The 13,371-nt window shown below is 38.8% G+C and overlaps 1 protein-coding gene across 1 annotated transcript; it reads right to left on the reverse strand.

Annotated features, from left to right (window-relative positions):
• Positions 1–1,875: 1,875 nt before the first annotated feature.
• Positions 1,876–11,303, reverse strand: LOC139718934 (uncharacterized). The gene is made up of 4 exons (XM_071630382.1): positions 11,225–11,303; positions 6,454–6,876; positions 5,292–5,391; positions 1,876–3,521 (listed from the first exon to the last, which is right to left on the reverse strand). Exons 1-4 carry the CDS (start codon positions 11,283–11,285, stop codon positions 3,485–3,487), a joined length of 621 nt encoding a protein of 206 aa, XP_071486483.1. The 5' UTR covers positions 11,286–11,303; the 3' UTR covers positions 1,876–3,484.
• Positions 11,304–13,371: the final 2,068 nt, after the last annotated feature.

Here is a 13,371-nt window from a genome sequence, read left to right on the forward strand (position 1 = left end):
TACTATCATCAGAATTTAATAAAAGCCCAGATATTGTCTGGTATCTTCAAATATTACATGCATACACCAACCTATATGTCTGTATGGACATGTATTTGAAATTCGAGAGGAAAATGATTCCCTTGTGGACCCAAAGTGATTGGACCAACATGATTATTCTAGACCATCAATTTTGGTTATGCAACCATGTTTGGGCGTAGCCCGTACTCGGGAACGTATAATAATCTAATGGTATTTGTTATGTAAGTATGAAGGGGAAATTGATTATAAAAATGTTTTTTTCTTTTCTTTTTTTAGCATTCTCCCAAAAGCTACCTTCGGGCTTTTATTCACTATTTTAATTATCACTATAGTTACAAGATCTATAAATTTGAAAGACTGAGAAAGAAGGGGGAAGCAGTGATCTAAAATATGGGAATACATACCATGTTTTATTTATGATTAAAATCGTAATATCAAGTGATAATCTTACACATAGTACTACGCATAAACTCCTGAACGACATGGCACTGGACGAACGACAAAGGAGAAAAAAACAGTGAAATAATTGAGAACACTCTATAATCATCGATATACTCTCTTTCTACATGTACCATTACCTATATACTGCTGGAGAAAAAAGAAATGTATACAGGGATTCATTTTGAGCCGGAGCTCAACAAGAAGTGAACAACTATAGTTGTTAACGCACGCAGACACACGCTCCTACATGAAAACATCCCAAACCGATATGCACACACCATCTCTGAGAGGAAGTTGGCTCACACTTTGTATTATTTGCTTGCTTTGCCTCCCGTTTTAGTGAGGCGAATGTATAGGCACTTCCGGTATCTCTCGAGTTACCTTCACGGAAACAGTTTTTTAAAGTTTTGAAGTTAGAATGACAACAGCGTGGCTGCCAACACTCACACAGACCGATCGGGAAGAACGCGTGTGCTTTACAACCATCTCAATGGGCGAAGAATATTCCTGCAGTACAAAGATGTCTGCATTTCCTTGCCAGAACATACAATGATATCCAAATTCAACGAAGCACCCTGCAGAGAGGTTACTCCACAGCTTTTCATCAGCCTTGGGCGCATATCAATGCGACACGTCGGAGCACACATTAGTACGTATTAAATTTTGTGCAAGAAACAAGAAGTGATAGGCAGAATATGATTCACAAACATGGGGAATACCCTAGTGTTAAAACTTGATACATGTACTTGATTCAAGGACTACGAGTAGAGTTACATTTCCCATTGCTCGAGCCCAGTGACACTTCAGAATATTCTTTTTCACGCCAACGGTGGGTGTGGGACGGTTATCAATTTCTGTAAGGAATGCCCAAACCGCCTCACCATTTGATATAAAGTTATATTTTACGGCGAGACGAGAGCGAATAAATATTCACGGACATACACTTTGTCACATTGTAAATGTTTTCTCTGCGTACAATACAAGAGTAAAAAAAAATGCATAATGTAAACTTACCCTGTTTGTGCTTTTTGTATCAGCTTCGAATCGATATTTATTCATTTACATGAATATGTTTCAAATAGAATTGTGGATTCCAAATCGCAGACCAGAGATTTTTTTCTTTCCAGATCATGGGTGAACTTTCATCTTGGCAAGAGGACTCACATGTGCGATATGACAAGCCAGTCATTATTTATGTGAGGAATTTACATACCCTGCCAGATTGGTTTTTTTTTTCAAATTTTTCTGAATGCTAAAGTGTGCTACAATATAGTCCTAATGAAAATATACTTACATACAATGTACAGAAGTCAGGGAGTTTTTGTTATCTACAAAGCGTGCTTTCGTGAATTTTTTTCTTCATTTTTATCACTGAATATCAAATTGTGACCTCTATTCATAATTCCATCATTTAAAAGCATATGCTTTTTTTATTAAACACACATTTTTGAGCAACTCACAAACTATATTTCCGCTTTCCCTTTTCACACATATCTTGTCTCTTTTTCAATAACTCAAGAGTACTATTGTCGGGATGTTACAAAATACAGTGTAACGTATATCTCTCATTTGTGAAGACAAATTCCAATCAAAACAGCAACAATCAGATAAGATACAGTGTAGCTACCAAGGTCGAAACTTCTGTTGTAGATGAGAAATTCCTCAATATATATCTACAAAATATCTACGGCTAAATAATATGAAACTAGGCCACACACTATCACAAAAAGAAGACACAATTATTCAGACGAGTTTGTTGTTTTCTTCCTCATACAGAGTTTAGAATGGGGTCAGCTTTAACTCCAAAATAATTGATGTTCTCTAAGCGATGAAAAATCGGCTAACCATTCACAAGTCGTGTTTAGTTTACCTTGGGATCTTGGCACAGTAAATAAAACCGAAAAATCACGGTACTTTTTCGTGCTTATTCCTCTTCTCTCTATCATAATACTCGCAAATGAGGCATCTGCGGAAACAAAAATTATATTGTTTTCCATTTTTTTTCTAGCTTATAAGTGTCTCAGAAAATTGCTGTTTGGGTGCGCAATCATACAAACTGTAAAAACTTATTCGAACTTTGGTCCTTGTAGGTATTTTCACAAGTATTTCACATTATTTGAGAAAATTGTGCAGATGATATTTTTGTTGTGCATTTCGTTTGACAAGACTCGTGATTCCACCATGAAAGAGTATTATACCTCTTTGCCATCTTAATCACACGGACCTGCTCAACTTTCACTTCTATGCTACAATGTTTCTCACACACATACTGTACTCTTTTTAAATGATTTTAACCAGGAATTCTATTTTTTTAACCTTATTAATATACATCAAATCATGAGAAAGCATAATCTTCCACCGCATACTTTTTTTTTATACAATAAAAGTATAAGTACATGTTGAATGCAAGGTTGCTCCCAAATTATCGATTAGTTTGTCCAAAACTATTTGAAACGGCCAATTTCACTCTCGCAAAAACAGTGACAATGAAAGAAATAACCGCGTAATTTTGGATGTTTTGCTTGTGTGTATGTGTGTAAGTCGCGAAAGGATTGTCGCTCTAAACCTTCCTGGACACCTCAGCGGTATGTATTGTGTTGCTTTTTTTTTTTTTTGGCGCGAAATGCAGACAAATCCCGATTATTGGCCATAACTCATTTCAAGCTATATCCATTTCGCTTCTTTTTTTTCTCTCTCTCTCTCTCTCTCTTTCTTTTTTTTTCTCTCTCTCTCTCTCTAACACTCACACACACGCACACACACTCACACACACGCTCTTTCACTCGTTGGCGCGCTTGCTCCGACTAATTCGTGCGTCCCCTTACAGAGTGTTTGTGAGGTTTTTTCTTTCTTTCTATCGTTGTCGTCTGCCCATTCACACATTATTTTGCTCTCTATTTTTTTTTTCCATAGCAACAGTTTACAGGAAGTATAGACTCGATGGTAATCCTGAGAAATTCCCCGTTGAAAGACGGCCACAGCAGACGACGCCGATTGATTTGTGTCACGTGACCGAGCAGCGTTACGCATGACTGACGTCAACCTCCACGTAAGATGTTCTGTCGAAAGGAAAGGAAAAACAAAAATACAAACTTCATATTCTGATATCACGATTTCATCGGCAACTCCTCTTAGGAATGTAACGCTCAACGTGATGATGGGGGCAATAACAATAATTAATAAAAATCACAATAGACATTCGTGAAAATGAAAATCATCTTCATCATCATGAAAATATTCAAATAATGAATACATTTTACCTACTCATTTTATTCATGCATTATACTTCAGTGGCGGATCCGTGGGGAGTGCACCGGGCGCCCCCCCCCCCCTTTATTTTTTGTTAAAACACAAGAAATAAAAGGAAAAAATTGGGGGAGGGGTGCGTGAGCCCCCCTCTAATTTTTTAAGGCGCCCCCTCTTTACGGAATTCCTGGATCCGCCCCTGTACTTCGCTCCTTCTCTCGAAATAGCACTGATGGTTACTTGGCTAGACATTAACACAGCAATTTATATTTTCCTTGGAATGCCCCCAACTTATCTGCCCGTTTCATGTAAATGAAAATGAGACCGTGCGCACATTCGATATTGACGGTTGTACATACTGGTACATTTTCACAAAAGTGAAATGACACACCAAAAAAGTGTCAGCTCGTAACTACAATCCAGCAACCAAACTGTTTTGCCATTTTTTGCAACATCACTTCCTCAAATGACAGTATTGCATCTAGAGTTAATACTTCCTGAAGAAACAAACCGCAACGTAGACTTGATACGTTGCTTTACCGTAACTTTGGCATCACTTTCAAACACATTGATATCTACGTGAATACTGGCCAAAATCCGCAGATAATTATGTACGCACGTGGCAGAATGAGATTAAAACAAAACAAAACGCCCCGTCATCCATAAATTATATTACTGTAATTATGTAATTATGTTAGTTTTCTTTCCGGCAGTCATTGTTGGGCTACTGACGCGTTATGCTACGAATCACTCAAAATTACATTGTCATTTCTTTTTTCTCAAAACGGCACCACCATTAACGGGAATCAAATGATCAGGAGATGGGTTCCTTATTCGTTTAAGTAAATCCTATTTATGTGCCAATTACGGCGAATCTCTTATGGGATAATCATCAGTCTCTACACACATCGAAGACAGCCATAAGCGTTGCCAATCGTAGAAGTAAAATCAAGAAACATGTACAGTTTACATGTACGTGGGCTTTTCAAGAGTTATACTTGCAAATTTCCGATTACTTTCAAATGATATTTTCTGCCGAATATACAAAAGTAATTTCACCTATATTATCATGATATGGAGTTCCGTTTTGAACTGCGCTACATACCTTTTGTCAGTAAACGTCATTAATACCCAGTTTGTTTGTGGTTTTTTTTTTTATAAATCTCTAGGACTTTGCTCAAGATGTGAAGGACATTGCGATCTTGCAGGTTTTTAGAAAAAAGAAAGATATGATTATTCTTGAATTAGCTCCGTGAAAAAAAAATACTTCTGACAATTTCAGCGCAAGACAAACGCATTGATATTTGACTACCTAAACCTTGCGGCAAAATAATACCAATCAGCGGCTGTGATGTGTTAAAGATCTGCTGACAAAAGAGCTTCTTCTACCATTTTGGTAAGCATATACACTTACTCGATGCCTTGAGGTGAAAATAACTTGCTAACTGTATTTAAGGGCTACTTTATAATCACGGGGGCTGGGATCTCATCAAATTTTAACGTGGGGGAGGGGAAATGACAGAGGGAATGCATATCAACAGAAGGTCCGGGTGAAAACTAGTGACCCGGAAGTTATTCCTCACCCGTGGTACTTCCACCAGAGAAGAGCTCCGAAGGCGGTGATGGTCATCAATATAAGCAGCGTGGCCAGAATGGTCAGTGCCACTTGACCGCGGGACAAACCTGGAGTGGGAAACGAACAAAGTTAAGATAATGGACCTTTTTCATAATGAATAGCAAAGACTTTGAACAAGAAATAACCCCAATAGGGATTGAGTGTCAACCTGAAACGGGTGACGAAAGTGGCTATATATAAACGCGTTCCTGGGAGCTAGGAAGGTGCGGGAGGATGAGACCGTTGGGAAAAGGGCGGGGAAAGGAGAAACAAAGGTCTATATACGTCTAAAGTGATGAGATAATGAGATAATTTAATAATAATTGTACATTTTATTAACCATCTTATTACCATACTCGGAGCTCAGATACACACACACACAAAATGGAAAGAAATGACATACTCGGAAAGACAAAGACATGAGACAAAACCGTAAAAAGTACCCCCCCCCCCCAAAAAAAAAAAAAAAATACAAAGATGAGGAGGAGGAGAAAGCATAGAAAAGAATAAAGAAGAAAAAAAATGACGTATAAGTGTTGTGTTAAAATGCTACAAGAGGAAGAAAAAGAAAAAGAATAAGTCGTGGCACAATATCAATAGTAACAGAACTAGTAGTACGGTAGCGCAAGTAGTACTACAAGTAGTAGTAGTAGTAGTGGTAGTAGTAGTAGTGGTATGAATAATAGTAGTAGTAGCAACAGCAGCAGTAGTATTAAAAGTATAAATAGAAGTAGGAGTAACAGTAGTAGTAGTAGCAGCAGAAGTAGTGGTAATAGTAGTAGTAGTAGTAGTAGTAGTAGTAGTAGCAGTAGTAGCAGTAGTAGTAGTAGTAATAGTAATAGTAGTACTAGTAGCACTAGTACTAGTAGTACTAGTACTAGTAGTAGTAGTAGTAGTAGTAGTAGTAGTAGTAGTAGTAGTAGTAGTAGTAGCAGTAGTAGTAGTAGTAGTAGTAGTAGTGGTAGTAGTGGTAAAGCAGTAGTAGCAATAGTTGTAAAAGATGCAGGTTGGGAAAAAAAAGAAATCTAAACAAATCAATTAGAGAGGGACAGAATATAACCAAGAAACCATAGGAGAGTTGTCTGAAAGTATACATTCATACATACATACAGACAGACAGATAGACGTACCTTCATCTACAACATCTTCATCTTTATCATCATCACCTCCCATGTGTGTATCGTTATCACCACCTTCGTTATCGCCTTCGTGACCGTCACCGTCTCCCATTGGAGTGGTGGCCGGGCCCTCGCTTCCCATCATGGCTGTCGAACCGCCACCGCCCATGGTCGGGGCATTGGTACCATCCATCGGCATCGACGGGCTCTGGGTGGGGGCCATACTCTGCGTCGCAGCGGCAGGAGTTGAGGTAGGTGTGGGGTCGCATCTTCCCTCGGTCCCCGTCCACGTGCCGGACTCGCAGGTGCGCACTTCACTGCCACTGAGGGTGAAACCTGGGTCGCAGCTGTACGTGGCTGTCGTCTCGACAACATCCAAGGATCCGTCTGCAGGGGGAACTAGGGCGGGGCAGTTCGCCGGCTGTTGCGTAGTTGCTGCAGAAGAAATAGGCAAAGGGTCTTTCAGTACTTCAACTTAAATTGAATCTGAACTTTATTACCAGTATACAAAATAAAGAATCAACACATAATGTTCATTGCATGAACATAAGAAGGAAGAGAAAAGAGCCAGAAAATTATCAACACTCGATTCTCGCACCTCTATCAATGTAAGATTTCATTCAGCAAATTATTTCAGCAACAATATACATCAATATATAAATATGATACAGTATATAGTAATATTGGTGTGCAATAATACACAAGTACATTAGAAATAGAATAATAATGGGCAATCTACATACAAAGAGCAACAGTGACGTACCTAAAACTAGTACATTAGACCCCGAGACTGCATGGGTAGATCACAATTCATCTGGTTTACAAATTACAAATCATAACGAACTATCTTCATGAAAGTTTAATCATTAAACATTTTCAGACATTCCAAACAAGGTCTATATAATAATTATGGAGGAGGATGCTTGGTGATGGTCTCTTCCTCATACAACGATCGAGTTTGTTGAAGGGAACATTATCTGCTTATACAGCAGAAATATATTTCCCGTCAGAGATATTATTTCTATTTTGGGGTACTTTTTCGTCATTTATTCTCTCCCCGGATCAGAATGAAGAATAGTTCAAGAGAATCTCTGACACAGAGCACGGATCAGTATGAAGAATGTACAAGAATAAGAACGTTCAGCATCTCAAACAGTAGTGGAACCTTCTCATGAAGTTAGGATGTTTCCCGTCACCCAAACTATACAATGAATTTAATCATTAACCTTGTTTGAAGGTCAAATGTTGGTCAGGTGGTTGAGGGAAAACCTTGGCCGTTGGCTTGCTCCGAGCATGGACGTACTGTACTATATCCATGCTCTGAGGTAGAACCCAATTATCCACACAATATTTATAGAATGATCCTCGACCGTACACCTTTAAGGTGATTAAACGTCTTATACGATACCAGGTTCGTAAAATTTCTACAACAGACAGGGTGACGAAATGAGGTATGACACTACACCTCCTTACTACATTCAAATCTTCCCGATTTCGTTATCTTTTTGTTTTGTTTTGGTTGTTTGTTTGTTTGTTTTTGTTTTTGTTTTTGCTTTTTTGTTTTTGCTTTTTTTTTTGGGGGGGGAGGGGGGGGGGAGGAGGTACATGATAATCAACTTTCTATAAGGTGTTGATACGTATATTAGTTCCTGACTTTGATTTCCCGAAATACGTTACTTGTGACCGATTACGCCTTTGTAATTAGGCCTATATTGTGTGAGTTCTCTTGAAAAGTTGAGCACCCCTCCCCATCCTCCCTTATGGCACTTGATATCATTATCAACTTAAAAGAAATGTAGAATTCAAGTTTCATATTTTCAAAATGTCCCTCAATGCAGTTCGATTATCGCAACGTCAATTATTGACTAATCAAATGAGCAGTGTTTCGTGATGTTATATCTTGTAAATATCTATAGGCCGTCCTGCTGTCGCCGTACGATTTAATCATCATATTTTGGTGTAAATGATATTAATGAACTATATGCGACTTGATTCCATAACACTTTTCCCAGAACATAGAAGTTGACAAATGAAGACTTTCTGAAAAACATGTTCAGAATGAAATAATCAATTTTTTCCTAAGTCTTCACTCTAGCAAAATGAAGTCACTGTATCAAAAGGGTTTTCAAATCTGACTTCACTTCAGCAACATGACGTCACTGTATCAAAAGAGTTTTCAAATCTGACTCTGAAAAATTCTTCAAGTCAACCCACGTGTCCCTCGAGCACTCTAACCGCACAGTTTACTCTTGCGGATGCTCTTGAAAAGGCTATGTGTGCATCCCTGCCCTTCAATTTATCAGCGTAGGCTACATTGTTCGGTTGTGTGCTGAAAGAATTAGCAAACGCCGATTATCAAAGCCATTGATATCTTGAAATCGCCATGCCTTCTTGCACCAACGTCCAAGTCGTTTGATTGGACTTTGTACCCGGTGAATAGCCCCCCGCGCTATACCATTGTCCACTCGGTTAGGTTTTCAAAAGAATGTGACCAAAAAGGTGCCGAAGTCAATTCGAAGTGATCAAGCATGTCCCGTATAAAGATCGACATACGCAGTCATCTCGCATTGGCAGATCTGCAGGGGCCGTTTCATAAAGATTGATCGTAGGATTTATCTTACGATTGATGCGATTAAAAAAAAAAAAGTTACGCTCGAACTGCTATGAAATCTGTGCTGTAAATCCAGCTGAAGTATCTTTATAGAACAGACTTACGATCAGTATTGATTGCATCTTATGCTCGATTATCTGAGTTACTCTCAATAAATCAGGCGTAAGATCAATCGCAAGTCTTTATGAAACAGGCAACAAAAATCCATGTGTGTACGTTTTTGTTTTTTCTCTCTCTTTCTAATGGGGGGGGGGGGCGAATTCATCGTGATCTGCATCCACGATTGGAATAGCTGAGTATTAATTATATCACTTGTCTGTATATAACTTTGATGAAATGGGATGTGAAGCCAAAATATTTATGTGGATCGAGTGAATGCAGCAGTAACAGTAGAACACATGAGTGAAAGTTTGAGGACAATCCGACAATCTGTTGAAAAGTTGTGAATTTCTTTTAAGTTTCGGTGCCGCCATCGCTGCATGGATGAGAAGACTCCAACCGATATTCTAAATCTGTAAGTTGATGCTTTTGGTGATCAACTCGTTTTCCTCCGAAATTCTGAAATCCCCACAGAATTTGTAAAACACCACATCGGGTGACCGACGTGTTTTGCTTTGTTTTATTTTTTTACAGCAGCACTGTCCATGAAAAATAGGTGGTATTGGGATTATAGGTGGCCCATATATCGTATATAACCTATATAAGTTAGTTCTTAACGTAGCGACAAGGAGAAAGGTCGAATTGCGTTACTTTTTTTTAAATTCCTCAAGACCAAAAGTGACGAAAATTGATCAGCTAATTACCAGTCATTCGTCTCAAATTACGGAACAATACTGCTGTCCATCATAGCCGTAAAATTAAGTCATGAGAGAAAAAGACTACTGATACACCTCTTCCTTCTTAGAAGCCTCGAAGTAGCCTTGACTATCTTCATCCTCCCTTCCCGCCATCTTCTTTGAAAATACATTGATAGTAAACTACAGCAGACTCTGTAGCGCCAGCAAGGAAATTGATGACTTCAGTACATCCGAAGCGAGAGTATTAAACTTGTTCATGTACACTTTACAGAATTTCACATCCCCCCCCCCCCCCCTCCATTAAAAAAAAGCGTGTGACCGGAATCGCATTTTAACACATCTGTGAGCAGGATTGAATGGGAATACACAAGGGAAACTAGACCAATACTTCAAGTCGAATTTCAGATAAGAGTTGTAGCAAAGAATACAAACGGCTCATTACGTAACTTCTTAGATGTGCCTGGTAACATTACCCGTATTACAGCGGTCAAACCGGCGTTTATCTAATCAATGTATATGACTTTACCGATACCACACTTTGCATTCTTGCGCATGATTATCCCTGACCAGTGCTACTTTTAAAACACCTTCTTTCAGTTTTCATTTGCGAGGGTCCACAGTTTATTGTGAATTCGACAATCTTTGACTCTTCTGATGCAAGAAATGATACATGGTAAGGATATTATCAAAAAAAAAAAAACAAACAGCTATTGGGAATTTTGACACAATTCTTTCATTCACTATTATTCCATCATGGTGACACCTGTCACAGTCGGAGTTTCTCACATTAAAAAAAAAGTGCGTGAATGAAATACATCATGGTATAGGGGAATACACAGACGAACAAAGGGAAAGCTATATAGCTACACCTGAAATCTTTACTTGTAAATTCAAACACGAAGGGTTTATCTTGAGAACGTACCGATATTATTCCCATCCCCATAAAAAAGATAAATCAAAGAAACAAATTCATAAAATTGTGGCATGAGCTCAGTGCAATAAGAACGGATCACATTGAATCATGGTAAATACAACAACGATGGAGGCCAGTGCACGCGCCACAAGATTATTGTTTGAAAGGTGGGGGGGGGGGATCATCAGGAGTTGACGTTGTTTCCCTGGTATTAGTACTGTAAATTGGAAGTCAACTTTTACAAAATAATGATAACTTCGTGTAGATTTCGTCAATATAGGACAAGATGGATGATACGCAAGGGTCTCATACCATTCGCCCATAGTCGTCATCTTAGAAATCGGGGTCCCACAAAATGTCATGAGAGAGTGTCGTATAGCTATCTTGGTAAACACCACTTGATAATGTGCACCAGACAGTATATACGTGTACTTGTTACAAGAATCATCAAACAATACGTACTTTGAGAGGCTGCTAATGATGCCAAGCAGACGACGAGGACGGCCACATGATGAAACGCCATCTTTGACTCAAGATAATTCAACCTGAATGACGGAAATATGAGAAAAACAAACAAACAAACAAACAAACATGAACGTAAGTATCAAATACAAGGCATTGTACGTGTATACAAATCATATACAGTTATATATTCTTCAGATAGACATACAGACAGTCGTTGTGCTTGCTTATTTTTGTAGATTCATAAATGACCTTGCGACCTCCACGGGGGAGCGCGATGGGTTCAGGGGTGCTAAACATGTGGTACAGGCTCTTCAACTAAAATCATGCCTGATATGTCCTGGCACCTCGTCCCAAATTTGAATCGCTGAAAGCAGGCGGGTGAAACACGTCGGCTGAACAGTACATAATATTCACTGTTGTAATGGTGCTTCCTCACCACCATTTTATCTCATCTACAAAATAGTGGCTATAGTTTTCACGAATAAGAGAAAACATTACATACTTCCAAACTATAGTATTTCACGTTGGAAGATGGAAAAGCAGAGTGGATCATAATATTACTGATCGTTTCTGTCATAGACTGTACAAACACATTACAGCTTTCTGTCATAATAACGATCACATCACGCGCTCCAATTAAAACAAACCTTTCCTTGGATAGAATGCATGTATAATGTAATGCACTTCACTTTTCAGTTGGTTTTTGTGGGTGATAGCCTCAGCTAAATTTTACATGTTTTCTGAAGACAGTATAAACAGCCAGGTCAAAGCATACTATACCAGGGAGGTCACCTCTCTGACTATATACACAGCCTAGTCGCTGCACGGCGTCTGGTCGGGCTATAGTCAAAGCAGAGGAGAGATAATGGCAAGAACAGCCCCATGATGCAGTAATGTATGTATTAATCCATTCTTTTAGCCTGAACAAATTCTGAAATTTACTGCCCTATGGCCTATCCCTTCACAGACACGATGTCTTGCAGATTCAGAAATCACACATCTGGCGAATATGCACCGTTCAGCTTCTGCGTGTGAGTGTGTGAAGCAAATACAGGCGCTGATGTAAATCGAAAGCAAATTCTACGTTCATTTTGTCGGACAACAAAATACATCATACATGAGTTTCTTCCTTTCACACGGTATACCGTACTCTCGCAGCATCCACGATCATACATGCGTAATACTGTGGCAAGGTAATCTCGTTATACAGTATATATACTGAAAAGCCAATTGAGAATTCCCCTTACACCGATCATGTTCATATCCGTAGTTCCGTGTGCCAACACTTCTGTTTATTTTCATTCCTTGCTCATATCCGAGTCTCTCTAAACATCACGTCATATAGACGTCATAATCCGTACTCTAACCACATAACAAATAACGACGAAGACAAGAAAATGAATATGTCTTCTCCGAATAAGACTGATATTTGATGCTATGTGGAGATGAGTTTCTACTGGAGTTCCGGGTAAATAAGAAATGATAGGCTGACGATAAACTTATACACTGTATCATTTCCTGAGAGGGTATAGGTCTATACTCTCCGCAGGTTCTGCTTGAGACAGTTTTAGAAGAAAAAGAAAGTGGATAATTCATGTTGTCAGCTGGAAGAGTTGAAAGCGGAGTGAGACGATAACTCGCAATAAAAAAAAAACACGAAAAAAAAAAGAACAACCTTTTCCGTGGTTTCGTTTGTGTTCGTATCTGCTAACTTGAACTCCTGGGGGAGAAACTGGAAAACGTGATGCCATAAACGAGTCGTTTATATCTCCATGCATACTAGAAAACATCTTGAAATTGCTCTCTTCTGAGACAGTTAAACTCTCACACATTTTACGTGGCAGTTCAGATTTCAATATTCAAAATAGAATCCCGTGTTTCTTTTTTTCTTACGCGACATACTAAAGCTATATTACATCTCGTTTCTTGTTTGCGATTTTATTTTTCTTCAGACAAACTGGCAGGCAAACTCAGGCAAAACATGAAGACGTAAAAGCGGCATTCACATAGCACTCATTTGTATTTACACTTAGGAAGAAAGGAAAATAATGGAAATTGTGACTAGTATAGCCTATTCGCAACCTTGGGCTCTGCTTCATGAATGGTTAAATAATGATAACCGCAAAATGAAATACCCTACCCAT

This window comes from Diadema antillarum, unplaced genomic scaffold (assembly GCF_040938485.1).
Source record: "Diadema antillarum isolate AM-2024a unplaced genomic scaffold, OU_Dant_1.0 scf00000103, whole genome shotgun sequence".
NCBI classification, from domain to species: Eukaryota; Metazoa; Echinodermata; class Echinoidea; order Diadematoida; family Diadematidae; genus Diadema; species Diadema antillarum.